The sequence below is a fragment of the Dicentrarchus labrax genome, unplaced genomic scaffold (assembly GCF_905237075.1).
Source record: "Dicentrarchus labrax unplaced genomic scaffold, dlabrax2021, whole genome shotgun sequence".
Lineage (NCBI taxonomy): Eukaryota > Metazoa > Chordata > Actinopteri > Moronidae > Dicentrarchus > Dicentrarchus labrax.
The window spans coordinates 26,506,374-26,522,333 of NW_026136715.1; the positions used below are offsets into that span (position 1 = coordinate 26,506,374).

Below are 15,960 nucleotides of genomic sequence, written 5' to 3' on the forward strand. Positions count from 1 at the left end.
TAGATACAGGTGCAGTACACCCTGAGCTTGCATATGATGGATCTATTGGCAGAGATTGAATATGATATTGTTTCATTAGTGTATCACCTGAAAATAACTGTTACCTTAGAATGAGCTGTTTTTATCTACAGAGGGAGCGGGTCCTCTTCTACAGAGTCCGCCATGTTGAACCACCATGTTTCTACAGTAGCCCAGAACGGACAAACCAAACACTGCCTCTAGATAGGGCCTTCTGCAAGTTTTGTAGCCACTGTAGTTTCTCCTTCACACTTAGAAGGTGAGTAGTATCCAAATGGTTGCAATCTGCAACTTCACTTCTAGATGCCACTAAATCGTACACACTGGTCCTTAAGAATGGCTTTTATCTGTTTTTGCAAATGAACTCTCGGTTGTTCCAGTGGTACATCCCAGACTCCATATGCTTCAATGACAAAAACATAATGCTGTTCTAAGAAAATAATAGAAATATATGGAACAAACAGCACAATTCTCAGACAATTTTTCAGTGATTTATTCTCCCCAATGTAAGACAAGATCAAACCTTTAGCTTTTAACTTCCATTTTATATCATCACAAACCATTCAAGTACAATCCAATCCCATTATGGCTATAGCCATTAGCTCAATAAATTAACTTCTTCATTAAGGCACACACAGTAGTTGACATGAAAGAAAGATCGAATACAACCCACAAACAGAATGAAATAGAACAATCCTTAAATACGCTGAGTCACAAAGAATACGTAACTTATACCTATTCCGATTTAATAAAGATCTTAAAATTAGGTTCAAATAAAGTTGATCGACATAAAAAGTTGCATATTTTTTCAAATCTGAGAACTATGAGGAACAGCCAATAAGAACCTCTACACAGAAAGGCTGCCATTAACAATCATTTACCTGTGTGATGTATACATTTAGATGAGTTCACAGTGGCCAGAGTGATCAGGATAGTAAAAGCATGTTATGAAGCACAGTTGTGTATTAAAGGTATGCTGGGCACTGCAGTCCCTACTCAGAAAGTGTATCTTTAAAAATAAAGAAGCATGCACTGACTCATGGGTTAAAACCTTCCAGCGAGTTTTTTCAGTATGCTGTCAGGGGCTAATACCCACTGTGACATCACTGATTAGGGTGTGGTCACAAATGCAGAAATGTGTAGTTTTATTGGTGATCTAATGTTGATTTAGTATTTAAAGAAATACAGATTTTTATGAATGGGTTAGTTTAGTAGCTCTGGTCATCGGCTCCATACCCAGCAAACCGGTAACCTTCAGGAAATGTTCCCAGAAGGTAGTTTAAACGCCCTTTACAGAACCTTTAGAAGGTTCTTCTTTTAAAAGCTTCTATTTTATATTTTGTCAAGCTGAAATGTGAATTCAAACAATAACATTAATAGCAATCAAGGCACAATGGTTAGGTCAGGAGAAGATTCCGCACACTGTATTTTTACCAGAAATGGATGTTCCAAGAATATTAAGAAAACGTTGCTCTATCCTACAGGCAAAATAGTTTCCTCGGTAGGTTACGAGAACGAGAGCACAACATCAAGAAAAACTGTTCCAATGGGGCAAGAAACAGGAGCAGTCAGACAGGTTATGAACAAACCAACAGATCAGCAATACTCGTAATGTAGGCTGCTAGGTCAAAGCTGAACAGTGAGTGGGTCTGTGAACTGTGATGGATGTTTACAACAGATAGTTCAAATTGTATTGTTCGCGTTTGTTTCCAACCTGTCTCTCGCATTGTCCACATATCGAAGAAATGACTAGTGTGCTAAAGTTAAGGCAATCGATAAAACCAATGGCCGACTGTAAGGAGATGAAACCAAAGTTGTAATGAACCATAGTTTTTATTTAAAAACATGGCTGACTGAGCATGTTTGGGCCCAGAACTGCAGCTCTAGGTCAGGCTTGGACAGACATTTCAGAAAAATATATATATTTAATATTTTATTAATAATGCATGCAACTGTAATTGAGCCAATTATTAATGTATTAGTTGTGATGATAACTTATTGTAAAATGTAGTTTACTTTAGCTTGTAATAAACTATTTAAATTATTTGGATTTCAAGCTGAAATCATCTTGGGTGGGGTTAAGATTTATTGATGAATGAAGCAATAGCAGCGAGCAAATTAACAGTAAATATTATACGGTAAACAGGCATGAGAAAAGTACAAAGAATGTGGATGTAAGTAAACAGATGTAAAGAGAAAAAGCTTCAACAGAAAATCAAAAATTCGGAAACATCGAGAGCAGCACAGGAAACGCTTAAATACACTTAAGGAGCAACTGAAGATACAGATGGTGATAAATGAAAGAAAAAACCTGATCTCAACTGAACATCCTGTGCAACTCACATTAAAGCTGCAGTAGGTAATGTTTATAAAATAACTTTACATAAGACAGATAATCCATGAAACGATCAGGTTCCAGGAGCGCTAGGAGGAGCCAGAGGAACCTGATCGTTTCACAGTTTATCTGTCTCATGTACTACTGTCAGGATATAGTGAAAGTTTCAGCAAATAAGACAAAAGAAGGACCGACTGCAGCTTGAAAGCCTTCTGTGTAGGAATTGTTTTTCCTCTACCACCTGGGACCTCTTAAGTCTTCAGTGTGCTTTAAACATGTACTTGTCAGATCAGTTAACAACATTCACAACCTCCTGTCCAATGACTGAATTAGAGGATGCCCGACAATCACAGCCACTTTATGCAGCGATTAGTTCAGTGTGCAGAGGAAAGAAATTAGTAAGGAGGATTTGACCTCAATTCTCTCAACCTCTCTTTGCATTTGAACAACCAACTGCAGCACTATCAAAGCCTTGAAACTGTATCCCCATTGGTATAACTCATCACGCATCGAACCCTCTCTACGATGGCTGGCTGAGTGTGCAGCTAGAGACACTTTTGCCTTCAGCCACTGAAGAAATCCTTTGTCTCAAACCTAACCCTTACGATAAATGGACTGAAAGCAACACACAGACTGCACCAACTGTCGCTCAGATTGTTTATCTGCAAACAAAGAATCGCAAACAAAACTTCCACACAGAGGCTTTCCTCTCAGACCATATCTATCAGTTTAACTGAGCCTTGTTCAGCCAGCCAGAGCTCGAGCCCAAAAGCCACAGTCTGTATCTATGAAATATGACAATGTGGTTTTTACCCTTTCCAGCCACGCTGCCCTGCAGACAGCCCTGTCTGCAGGTTTTTTTTTGTTATTTATTTGCCCTTTTGTGTCATTGAAATAAAGAAATCTACAAAGAGACTGCCTTGTTGCCACTCAGTCAGTCAGTCATCCAAGATGTGAGCTGAATGGCTGCTCACCGTCCGTGCTGCTGCATGGAGCACGTCGCTGTTTGCGTACAATGTGTCAAAATATCCAAGTTGGAAATAATCAACACACCGTTTAGCTAGCACAAAACTGTCTGTCACACCTGTTTAGTTTAGTCAGATTGAAATGTTTTGTTTGAAGATACAGTATACAGGGGGTCCTATAACAGGCTGAGGCTGTCTGGCAAGATTAGTTAAAGGCAAACTCTTTCCAGGTGCTGGGGAGTATTACTGCATATGTGAGTCTTGGAGAACCTTTAGTGTCTCCAGAGGAAGCTGTGTGAAAGCTGATCAATATCCTCAAGTGATGTCACTTGAGGCAGTGCCAGGTGGGGTTGAAGGCTACATGTTTAAAAATGAAAAAAAAATCTGTTTGGGTGCAGTTTCCAGACCACTGTAACCCACGTTGCATTGTGGGTAATTTAGGCGCATGGAATAAAAAAGACGATATCTCTGGTTCTGCTGCATAGAGTTGGATCCTTTTTATAAAAAACAAAACAGCAGCCCATTGTGAGTGAATGTGTTCAGTTTCACTGGTTTTAGTAGGAAAAACCCTCCGTTCATAGTGTTTGGTACATGTTTCCAGTTTGATCAGATTCAAAGTGTAGCCAGTTTAATAGAGAATTATGCTACATGTGAAAACATCTAGTTCAAATTCTTCCTTAAAGGAATTTTTAAGTAAAAGTGAATACTTGTGATATTAAACAGAGTATATTTGAGTTTTGTACTGTTGGTCGGACAAAATGAGATTTAAATATGTAAACTGTGAAAACCTTTTCTAGACCAATCGATTAGAAAAATGAGCAGTTTAATTAATGACAATAATTTTTCAAGCCCAGTTTTACCCTACATGCTTCATCAGCTTCTCACAGCAGGCCTGTGGGTGCTGTCACTCCACAGTAGATGCCATTCAGCACCAGCGCACCCATGCTAATACCTCCCATGTTACCAAAGCTCAAGCAGAACCACTAGCACATGTTGAATGTGGACATAGCACTGTAGTGTTCAAGCAGCATTCCCGTTGTCGCGGCAGCCATCCTCACTTTTGCTGGCAACCTAGTGAAGTCAGAGCGGAAGGTTAGAACGGCTGGGAAACAAACTGCCACCACCCAACCCATCCACACCTACTCCGAGGAGAAATGGAGAGAACAGAGACATGCTGAGGGTGAGAGGTGTGTGACTGAGGCACAGGTCAGTAGTAAAGAGCCAAAGCCAACCCATAGATTTCTTGTTAATTTAATTGAGTAATTCAATATAAAACATCATCAAAATGGAGAGAAAAAAAGGAAAAGCAAGATAAAGACTTCTGGCAAAGTGAGCACACAGTCCATGCTGATCAGAGACGAACATTTAGCCTGCAGCACCACCTTCTCTAAATCCGGCAGGTCGACAACTCTTTTTGTAAAGACATCTGTAAACAGGTAGCCGTTTTACATGACAGCAGACATAATGGACTTTTAGCACCACCGCACCACGCTGTGTTCTAATTTTTAAGCTTCTGTTGTTTGCCCGATAATTTTGTTTTGACAATCATCTCACTTATAGGAGAAACTTGGGTTTTAACTTTCGTGGCTCTGGACACGAGCTGTTGGACGATCAGACAGGTTGGAGGCAAACTGAAAGTGTGCACGCCTGAAATATTGGCAATCATTCCTCATTGAACAGGAAAACTGGGTGCGCACAATTACAACAGACAGTTTGGGTCTTACAGATCCGGTTTGCCTTTGGTCTTTTAGCTTTGTTTACAGCCTGTCCGATCCTCTGTCTTGGAGCTATTTTTCACGATCCTGCTTTGTTCCCATATCTCAGAAATTCATTTGGTGAGTACAATGTTATCCCAGCTGATGACCAGAGCTATGAAAATTAAATTCAAGCTGCAATAATGTTTTATTTTGAAGGGCAATACCAGTGTTATAGCTCATTTACTACAAATCATGTACATGTGACTTAACTGTAAAGCAGTAATGTTTTCTTGGCATGATGGAGTATTTTAGGTTGAGGTTTCTGAATTGTGTATTTTCCCTCCCCTTAAAAAAAGCAATGTGTAGGATTTAGTGGCAGAAACTACAGTGGCCGCCAAATCAGTGAAAAAAACAACTCTAGAACCAGTGTTTGGTTTGTCCTCTCTGGGCTACTGTAGAAACATGGCAGTTCAACATGGCAGACTCGGTAGAAAGCTGCTATTATGTTTGTGAAAGTTAAAGGTTCCCCTATGGGGGTTTCTAGTAAACAACAAAAGTTGTGTTTTACATTCAGTTTCTTAACAAAGCACACTGCATGTATCCTAGAGGTTTTGTTTGTTGGTGCATGACCGCCACTGACTGTGGACCAGTGGAGCGGTGGGAACCATAAGCACGGAGGTGTTGCATCACCGCCGTCTTGCAAACACATCGAGTAGCTGCTCTAAAAAACTAAAAAGATTACTCCACAGCGCTACTAGTGGTCAAATACTCCACAGAGTATCTTTTAATGTTGTGAGTGCAGACAATAACGTAACTTTTACAAAAATAAAAGCAGACATGATGTCCACTGGGATGGATTACTGAACTCAAAGAAGTCTCTGTAAACTGTCTTTTACGCTATGATGAAATGAATGAAGTCTAATGGCTTCCTCAAAGACAGACAAAAAACACAAAGTATACGTGATTTATGATAAATGCAAAAACACTGGTACAGTCCCTTAAGAACAATGTGAATGCCTTATAAATAAAGTAAAAGAAGAATTTGAGAGAAAATAATGACTCTTGTGCTTGTTCTTTTTCAATTTTGATCAACAAATGCTTTACATTCCACAAAGAACATGAAGTGCAGTCGAGCTAAAATGACGCCATAGACCAAATGGTTAATTGTAACTTTAAGGTCTGATCTTTGATGAAGGCTACTCTGAGATCAGATTTTCCATCGCTTATCGTCTCTCAGAGGAAACGGCTGCAGTACAAATTTCATCAACTCCTTCAACACGGATCAAAAACTGTGCAATCAACTTTTGTGAGAGGGGAAAGGGAAGGTGTGTAAGGCTATTATGCCGGCCCACTCCAAACATGTACCACGTGAGGCAGGAAAATAAAGTTCACTCACAGAGAAGGTGAAAGTCACAACTGAGGAACCAACCCACAGAGAGAGAGAGCATCGATAAAGAGAGAGAGATAGGTAATCTTTGCCACCACACACACAAGTCAAAAAAAAATAAACGGAGCAGAGCAGATCAGTTTGCAGTTTGTTTGTTTCCTGTTGTTTTCTTACTACTGTTTATACCTTACTCCGGAAGAGGGGCTTAGCGCCGGGGCCACAGTACTCATTGTATATGAGCTTGAAGAGGAAGAGGTGGAAGAGCGTTATGAGCGAGGCCACGCTGAACCAGAAGAGGAAGGGCAGGCCTGGGTACCTGTTGGCCATGTGCTCCTCATGAGCCAGAATGGCCTTGAGGTGCAGGGTGTGGCGGAGGTCCTGCAGGTGGCGCAGGTCTGTGGAGATGTACAGCAGCGGCGTGATGGGCTGGGTCACCATCACCGGGAAGATGTGACCTTTGATCTCTGATGTCAACTCCACGGGCTCGTTGAGGCAGCCGGCCTCGCATGCGTACAGCTTCACCGGCTTCTCCTGCGGCTTCACCGACACGTGGAGAAAAGGCTTCCCCTCCACGTCCAGCAGCACCGCCAGGTTAATGAGGTCCTGGTTGTAGTGGATCCCTCTCAGGGCGTAGCTGTTGTGCAGCACGTCCGGATCGGCCTGGAACTGAAGGTGGTTCTCGGTGAACTGCAGGCCGCCAAAGCTGAGAACCATACCCTGCATGGCTCCGTGGGCTCCGGCCGCCACCAGCACCTTGCAGCCTCTCTTCTGCAGGGTCAGGGTCCACAGCGTGACCAGCTGCAGGATCTGAGCGGCGCTGCTCACCCGCTCGGGCCACAGGTTCTCTGCGTGCATGGTGGCGTGGCCGCTGAAGCAGTGGTCGGCGTAGTTGAGGCTGGACTCGAGACGAGCTCGCTCCTCGCCACTCAGCCTTCGATCCAGCAGGGGAGCCGTGGTGGAGGACAGGATGTAGTAGAGGGTGGTGTTCACTGTGCGGCTCGACGGCGTGTGGGAGTCTGTGATCTTCCTCATTTCAACACCTGAATGAACAAAGACACACAAGTTCACAAGTTCCACATTATTCCTCACCTTGTCCACCTACTAGCTTTTCCAGAGCTTCAGACTACGATTACTTTATCACAGACTAGGGTTGGGCAATATAAGGCCATATACAAGGTTCAACATGAACTTTTTGGTCTATCTGCCAATGGCTCGCAAACTGAAAAAAATGTAGCCCGACAAAATATTTCTCAGCTGGCCATAAAACTGAACAATGTCTTTAAGAGTTGATGAAAAACAAACCTTAGTTAATGAACTCATGTGTTGTGGTGATGATGTGAAGTAGGCCTATTTCAGCAACCCACCAATGGTGACTGACCCCTTTTATTTTATTTGCTCATGTAGAGTTTTATTCACATTTGGCAAGTACTCATTTTGGACCCTGGTATATATGGTGCAACAGTAGAAATATGTCCACCGGTAGAGATTTGGTAATACCGTCTCCCCTGCAGGAGCTATCCCTTAGTGCAGTGGTTCCTAACCCTTTTCTTTAAAGGGACCCTTTTTCTATCACTGAGTAAACCGATTACCCCTGACTGTGACATATTTTATGGATATTTCATCTAATATAAAATAACAATAACAGTAGAGAACAACTGATTAACTGTACAGTGAACCCAAACAGGGAACACAATAACTGCAGGAAGTTTGTGTAAAACGAGATTATTTCCTGTGAATGAGAGATGAGTTTTCCTGATATTTTTATATTATATTTATATTTACTTCTTTTTTGACAAATGTACTGTTTCCTTCTCATTGTTCTATTAGCTCTTTGGTTATTTTAACTGTGTATTGTTCTCTCTGAATACAGCTTGTGTTCACGTCTGAAAGTTTAAATCTTTGAACTTTAAAAGTAACAATTTCAATCGGTTTTCTTCACAAACAAGAACGAAATGTTGAGATATAGGCCTCCTTTATATACTTTAATATATAATATTTCTTACACCCCTTAAAATCAAGACAGCTGAAGCTTTGGTAACCCCTAGTGGTGGTCCAGACCCCCAGGTTGGGAACCACTGCCTTAGTGTCTCTGCTTATATATATATATATATATATATATATTCGGGGCAGGCAATGAAACAAATAATGTCTGGATTCTCATGTGACTGCAGTAACCTCTAAGCTGGTTGCCAACTGCTGCAGAAGAAGAGAGTGACAAGAAAACAAGGAGGAGGAGGGTGAAAGAGTGAATACAGAGCAGGAGGCATCCCAACCAGCTCAGAATTAGGGAGAAGAAAAAGGGGTGCGAAGTTCTAAATAAAGAAGAAAATAATCCATTGTGATAAGGTACGGTGTGGTGTACCATTTTCATATTTGACTTTACAGACCAATTACTGCATCATGATATATACCGTTACTGTGACATTATAAAATGAATTCTGTGCGTAGCATTTCCACCCAAAAATCCAGAGCTTTTGCTTTTAACTACATTTCAGTCATGTTTCACGTGAAAGGAAATGCACTGCATGTTAAATAAGGTTCAAATTAGTAGCCTATAGTATGCAGCCGGGACCCAGTTTGTGGAAACGTCTGTTAGGAGACTTCCATTCAATGAGTGCAGGGAGTGAAGTAAAAGGACTTGAGAGTTGACCTTCCAGTTTGGCACTGATATGAGGCATTCACAGGGCAGACAGATCAACCAGAGTTCAAGGGATGGTCCATTATCTGAAACACGCTGCATCAGATAATAGCCTGTCACATAAACCGCAGAGTAAGTGGCTAGCTGGGAGACGTGGAGTGATGCTGAAGCTGTTTGTTTCCACACAATAATGTTGTTTTAACCGTCCACTTTATCTAGCCTGTGGCCGCTTTGTAGCTCATTTATCAGCTTGAGTTCAAACTCCATAGTGCATACATTGCCACAGCAAATGACTATATGTTGTTCATTCATAAATGCTGCAATATATACAGTATATATTAGTATATATGAGGATAATATGAGGAAGTAAAGCAAGGGATGGGGAGAGAGGAGACATAGTGGAGGGGAGAAATGGAGAATGCAACAGTGGAGACATATGACAGAAATATGGTGAGAGTGAGTGAGCTCAGGAGTCAGTCTGGAAAGTAGGTTGTTAGTTCTGTCTCGATGAAGTACTGCTCCTAAACGATTTTAAAGGCCCAGTGTGTAATCCTTTTAATTATATGTTTTCTGAAGCTGTTCAAACGTCATTTGCATCAGTTATGTTTGCAGCCAGAATGGTAAAACTGGCAGATCATTTCAGTTCAAAAACTATTTAGTCATGTGGCTTCAAGTCTAAAAACATGGTCTGTTTTGTTGTTTCAGTAGGGGATTGACTGATAATAATCAGTAATAATAATCAGTAATAATCAGTATCTGTAGCAGCCCTGAAAAAGGTACAGTATAGTAATCAAGGCTTAGAATATTTGGAACCGATATACATTTGCAAAAAACGAAAATCTTTGTGTCAAAATTTAGAATAACCAGTGGTGGAGTGTAGACTTACTCAAGTACTGTACGTGAGTACAATTTGGGGTATTTCCATTGAATAACTTTATACTTCTACTCCATTACATTTTGGAGGCAAATATTGCGCATTTTATTGCATTGCATTAGATTAGATTTATTTGATGAGTTTAGTTACTTTGCAGATTCACATTATCAACACAAGATATAAATCATAGATAATCCACCTTTACCAGCTGCAATGTTACAGCGATGAACACATTAATGCATCAACCATTACAATCCAGTAATATATATTATTCTGAACTTTTTACTCTTGGTACTTTAAGTATATTTTGATGCCAATACAGTATTTTTACACGGTGGCACTGCTACTTTCACTTACGCAAAAGTACTTTAGGCATATGTTTTTAAATATAAATGAAATGCTGTGCATAAGGCTGCTTGTGATTAAACATTTTACATTTGAGAATCTTGGCTTTTTTTTCTTAATGGAATCTGGCACCCTGTGGAAAAGCGGAAAACTACCAAAGTAAGGTATGTGCCGTCTAACTATATTTATGTCTTGTGGCTCTATTTAGCTCCTAACAGAGGATATGCACCTAACCTGCTGACAGAACATGTGACCTACAGTAAAATCCCTTCAGAGCTGATGTCTACAGCGCTCAGCTGTTTCACAATATGTGAAGTGATTCAACACAGTTATATCACCGCCTTTGGAATCAATATATCAATCTGAATATTTCAGGCAGCTGTTGGTTTCCCTTCCATAAACAGATTAACCCTAGTGTGTCCCTTTAAAACCCAGAGCCTGCTCCAACCTGAGCTCACCTGAAATAAAGAGGTCCATCCAGGCCTGCTGGTGATCTACAACCAGCTCATCCACGCTGGCCCTCAGCAGCTCCCCCAGCTCCTTTTTGGCTCCATCTCTGAGGGTGCTGAAGGTCTCCTCCAGCTTGGAGGACTCGATGGGCTCCGAGGTCCACACCACTGACAGGATGTTGTCAGTGTACTCGGATTTAGCGGAGACCTGGAACCTGCTGTTCACCTTCTTGGTGACCACCACCACCAGCACCATCCGGTTATTCTCCACAGGCACTCTGCCGGAGAAGAGCACTATCTCTCTGTCCTCCAGTTTCTCCACGCTGGTGGAGAACTTGCTACCGAAGGAGGGATTTTCAGAGGAAACGTCCAAGGAGGCGGCTCTGTCGGACGGGTTGTTGACGTGGATCCGCTGGAGATAGACGTTAGGTCTGCTCCTGTGTGCGATGAACTCCTCTCTGATGGTGACACAGTCCCGGGCTGACTGCAGAGCGGCTGGTGAGGCACAGCGGACTGACAGCACGGCTCCTTTCCGGAACCACAGCATGGCAGCCTGCGCTTCGGCCCGATTCCCCTCGAGATGGACGCCCAGTCTCGGTGAGTATTCAGTCTGGTGGACCGGAGCCGAGCCGGGCTGTGAGGAGGACGCTACCCACAGTTTGTTAGAGTCAATGTCAACCAGAATATGGCCGTTACCTGATACAAAGGGTGTATCCAGTTGTTCCTGAGGTGTGCTGTATATCCCCTCTCCTCGCTCTACGAGAGAGTTCCACCTGTGGATCTCAGCCTGTAGGCACTGTCCCGCCGCCCCGCCGGGCATAGCCGAGCCGCCGAAGAACCTCCATCTGCGCTCCGCTCCCAGGTACCAGTAGAAGATGAGGAAGAGGAGCAGCCCTATGAGGAGTCTTCTCGCCCAGCTGCTCGATAACAAGCCTGGTAGCCCCTTTAGTCTCTGCTGTAGCCACATTGCGTGTGGAAATGACGGAAGCCCAGCGAGGAGTCGGTGTGTGAACACTGCACCCAGGGTGCTTGAGGCTGGAAATGTGAGGCCGTCACATCGAACAGGGCTCGAACTGGCGTCGTTAGCTTCCGGCTCAGTTAGCTTAGCTAGGTGGCTAGCGTTGTGGACGGAGGCTGTGGGAAATGTGCCGTTGTTTCTTGCATCGTGCTTGTTGTCATATCCTCCGACGGGTGTGTATGGCAGCCGTCAGGTGGTCGAGCCTCGGGTCATTTGGTTGTTTGACTGCTTTCAGGTTGAAAACATCAGCTGTCACTAACTGCAGCCAGCGGCTCACACTTCTGGTCTGTCACAACGGTCGGAAAGCAAAACGACACAGCAACGACCGGAAATGTCGTAAAACCAGTGACTGTGTGTATCGATGGTGTGTATTTATTTATTTATTTATTTATTTATTTAGATAAAACTTTAATAAAGTTAAATACATTTTCAGGAAAGATAATGGAAAATAATATAGGATTAAAAACGGATTAATTAATTTAATTAAATGGTATTGGTTACAGTGAAAACATGAGATACATGTAAAATAAATAAATAACAGGTAAATTAAACTAAAATTAAAAAGAATACAAAATAGAAATGATACAAGCATTTGGGGACAAAATAATAATATGTATATAAAAGTGACAGTGGTGCTATTAATAGCAGCAGAGTCAACAACTCTATGTACTGTAAACACCAGGCAAGTAATATATGCTATGAATAAGTAATTGAACCTTGCTTTTGTCTTTATGTATGGCACATTAACAAGGTATAGTATAATATAATATGGTATATATTGATATGGTATGGGATATGAGATGAAGTATAACGTGAAATGTAATAATAATAGTAATAATAATAATACATTATATTTATAGAGCACGTTTCACACAACAATTAATCACACATTAAAAGCAGTTGTGAAAAGATGGATTTTTATTAGTAACGTGGACAGATCAGTACAGTCTCGGATGTGTTTGGGGAGAGAGGTCTAGAGGGAGGGGGCAGTTCTGGAGATATAGTATAGCTATGTAGTGACATAGCATAATACAATATAGTACAGCAAAATAACATTGCTATAACATAATATATAATAAACATAATATGAAGTATAGTGCAGCAATACAACATCAGTTGGAATATAATATGGTAGGCCTATAGTATATTGTAAAATATAACAAAATATATCAACAAATACAGCAAAGTGTATCAATCAGTCCAGCAAACACTGTGGGAAAATGGGTCTGTAAGTGCTGTGTAGTGCTATAGACTGTGTGTGTGCTGTTGTCTGGTGGCAGCGGGTTACAAATGAGTGCCTGAAGCGCCCATTTGCACCTGGGTGGGAGGATTTGGTGGCTGAATGAGCTGCCCGTCTGCCACAGCTCTTCGTAGAGAGGGTGAGAGGTTTTTTTCCAGGGTGGCTTTGATTTTGTCCTTCGTCCTCCTCTCTGCCACTGACTCCAGGTTGTCCAGTTCCTTCCTGACCACACTGCTGGCTTCCCTCACCAGATTGTTGAGTCTGCTGGCCTCACCAGCCCTGAAGCCCCCATCCCAGCCCATCACAGCAAGGAACAGTGCACTGGCTACTACAGACTGATAGAAGATCAGCAGGAGCCTGTGGCACACGCTGACAGATCTAGTCCCTTCCTGAAGAGGGCGTTGGTGTTATGAGACCAGTCCAGTAGTGATGGGAATTCCGGCTCTTTTTAGAGAACCGGTTCCTTTGGCTCGGCTCACTAAAATGAGCCGGCTCTTTCGGCTCCCAAGTGGCTCCTCAGATTTTTTGTTGCTTAAATTAATTTATTACCAAAATGAATATCTAATGTAAATACATACATTATATCAAATGTTTATTATTTTTATGGATTTATTAATATACTCAACATGGAATTTTAAAATACAAAAACAAAGACCCATCTCAATTAGACAAAAAGCTGCTCAATATGAAATTTTTAACTATGCAGTCTACACTCTGCCTTTGAACTGTCTATCACATATATACATATATGTCCAAACTTTACTACATTTTCTGTCACTCATTTTCCTCACCTTTCCAGTGTGTAGTGTCTGTCTATGTAGCAAGTTCTCTCGCTCTGTCACGTCTCCCTCCCACCTGTTCACATGCTCACTGTGCCGTGTGTGTCTGTAACCCCTCCCGCCACCCTCCTGCTCAGTGTAGATACACAGACGCCGCCGCACATCTTGACCAATCACGCAGCTTTAACAGAAAAAAACGAGGAAAAACGGGGAAAAAATCCAGATCTGGCTCCCAATCAGGAGCCGGCTCCCGTCGTTCACTTCAAAGAGCCGGCTCTTAGAGCCGGATCGTTCGGGACCGACCCATCACTACAGTCCAGTTTATTGTTGGCAAAAAATATCATGGCAATGGCAGTGCTTGTAGATGCTCCCTAGAACTTGAATTTGCTGTTTTTTCACCTTCACTGAATTACTGAAGCACGTATTTCTTATGATAAAAAATAAATACATTCTTTTTTTGGGGGGGCTTTTATTGCCTTTAATTGACAGTACAGCTAAAGAGTGACAGGAAGGGGGGGGGGGGAGTCCATGATCCAGGATGCAGCGTCAGTGTACCGTTGCATTGCTGGAAGCCAGAGGAGAGCTTGTGAGTCAGGAAGAGGATGGCATCCTCCAGTCAGATGTTTGGTTGGGATGCAAACTGCAGTGGCTCCAGGTAATCAGTTAGAAGGACCTGAGCTTGAGAAGAGCTACAGGTCTGTTAGTCATTGAGAGCACTGGGGCGTCCTTTCTTTGGCACTGGAACAATGCAGGAGAGCTTCCATAGGTTAAGCGCCTTCCTCAACCTCAGGGAAAGATTGACGAGGTGCTGGACGGCTGCTGCAAGCTGACGAGTGCACACATTGTTAACCCAGGGATAACCTAAGCCTAGGGCTATACAATTGACACTGCACGTCTACCAGCCCTGAGTTAATTATCAGTTGGAATGCATGACTAATGTTTACATCTATGTGTACATTCTGTTTGCTTAAGCCCCGTTTCACACTGGCACCTTTCAGCCCAGCGTTTAGTTGATTTTCAGAGGATAATCCCACAAACTCAGGGCTATCCCTGCAGGGCAAGCTAGCTCTAGGCTAAAGTCGGGGTTAGCCTGCTTTGGAATGAGCCCGGATTGTGTCATTGAAAGCTTTCTTAGCCTGGGCAAAGTGCAGTGTGAAAAGTTATTATTATCTTTTCTTTTGGACAGCGCAGAGCTCCTCGGGTTCCCTTGCCACGAAAGCAGTCTTCTTCCTGTTGAGAAGATGTTTGATCTCCTTATTAGTTTGTTGTTTGGGAAGCCTGTTTGGATGGTACATTGCTGCCCCATAGTCCCCCTGGAACAGTTCCCAATCCATAGACCAAACCTTTATAGTCCCAGTGCTGGCCACCTGTTGCGTCACCAGTCGCTTGTAGGTGGCTACAAGGTGTGTGGATTGTGGTCTGAGGAGCTGTATGCCCACTTTACATACAAGGATTTTATTTTCTCCTATTTCAAACATATTGTTTGGAGTTTGTCAGGGTGGAAGAGAGGAAGACATGACTGAAATGCCCACTGATCCATTATGAGGGTGCTGGGGTGTTGTGTTTGAAGTCCCACCATGATGTTATCTGTGCTCACCACCGCAGCAGCTGGTGGAATTCAAACAATCACAGCAGACTGTATCTGCGAGTGGCAGATACAGTCTCAGTCTCAATCCAACCACCATAAGTTCAAGTTAAGTTAACCTTACTATTTCATATAACAATTGCTTAAATGGACATGATTTTTGTTGACAAAAATCACATTTATTTATGTCTTTATGGTAAAAAGGGATTAAATAGTGGAGGACATCCTATTGTTGGAGACCAAAATATTGACTTAATATCTCAAAATAATGACTTTGTGATACTAAGTCAAAATTATTTCTATGGATTTTACTGAATATTATCAGGGCAAGAACATTTACAAACTGTAACCATTTTTTAACCATTCTCAGTGCTAGAAGATAAGAATACATAAGGTTAAAGTTTATTAGGTACAGACAGGTAAAACTACTGCTCTTCATGGAGGTTTTTCAGTTTTTGTTCAGACTGTTTTAGAACAGTGTTGATTCAGCTGTACGCTCCTTCTGGAGGACGTAGCAGAGTCACTCATTTGAGAAGAGTTTGTGCTGGTGTTGCATTGCATTATACAGTACTTCCAGTGGTGCCTGGAGAAGTGGTAGTATATTTTTAATTTATGCCCAATTTCTTTTTC

The 15,960-nt window shown here is 42.2% G+C and overlaps 1 protein-coding gene across 1 annotated transcript; it reads right to left on the minus strand.

Annotated features, from left to right (window-relative positions):
* Positions 1-495: 495 nt before the first annotated feature.
* Positions 496-12,038, minus strand: kiaa2013 (KIAA2013 ortholog). Its single transcript, XM_051424284.1, has 3 exons — positions 10,718-12,038; positions 6,589-7,442; positions 496-4,389 (listed from the first exon to the last, which is right to left on the minus strand). The coding sequence occupies exons 1-3, from the start codon at positions 11,673-11,675 to the stop codon at positions 4,339-4,341; spliced, it is 1,863 nt and encodes a 620-aa protein (XP_051280244.1). The 5' UTR covers positions 11,676-12,038; the 3' UTR covers positions 496-4,338.
* Positions 12,039-15,960: the final 3,922 nt, after the last annotated feature.

Coding starts and splice junctions, on each gene's coding strand:
- kiaa2013 (XM_051424284.1), bottom strand. CDS start 11,675: ATGTGGCTACAGCAGAGACTAAAGGGGCTACCAGGCTTGTTATCGAGC. Junction 7,443..10,717: donor GATGGACCTCTTTATTTCAG/GTGAGCTCAGGT, acceptor TTGTTCATTCAG/GTGTTGAAATGAGGAAGATC. Junction 4,390..6,588: donor AGCCCCTCTTCCGGAGTAAG/GTATAAACAGTA, acceptor TGACTTCACTAG/GTTGCCAGCAAAAGTGAGGA.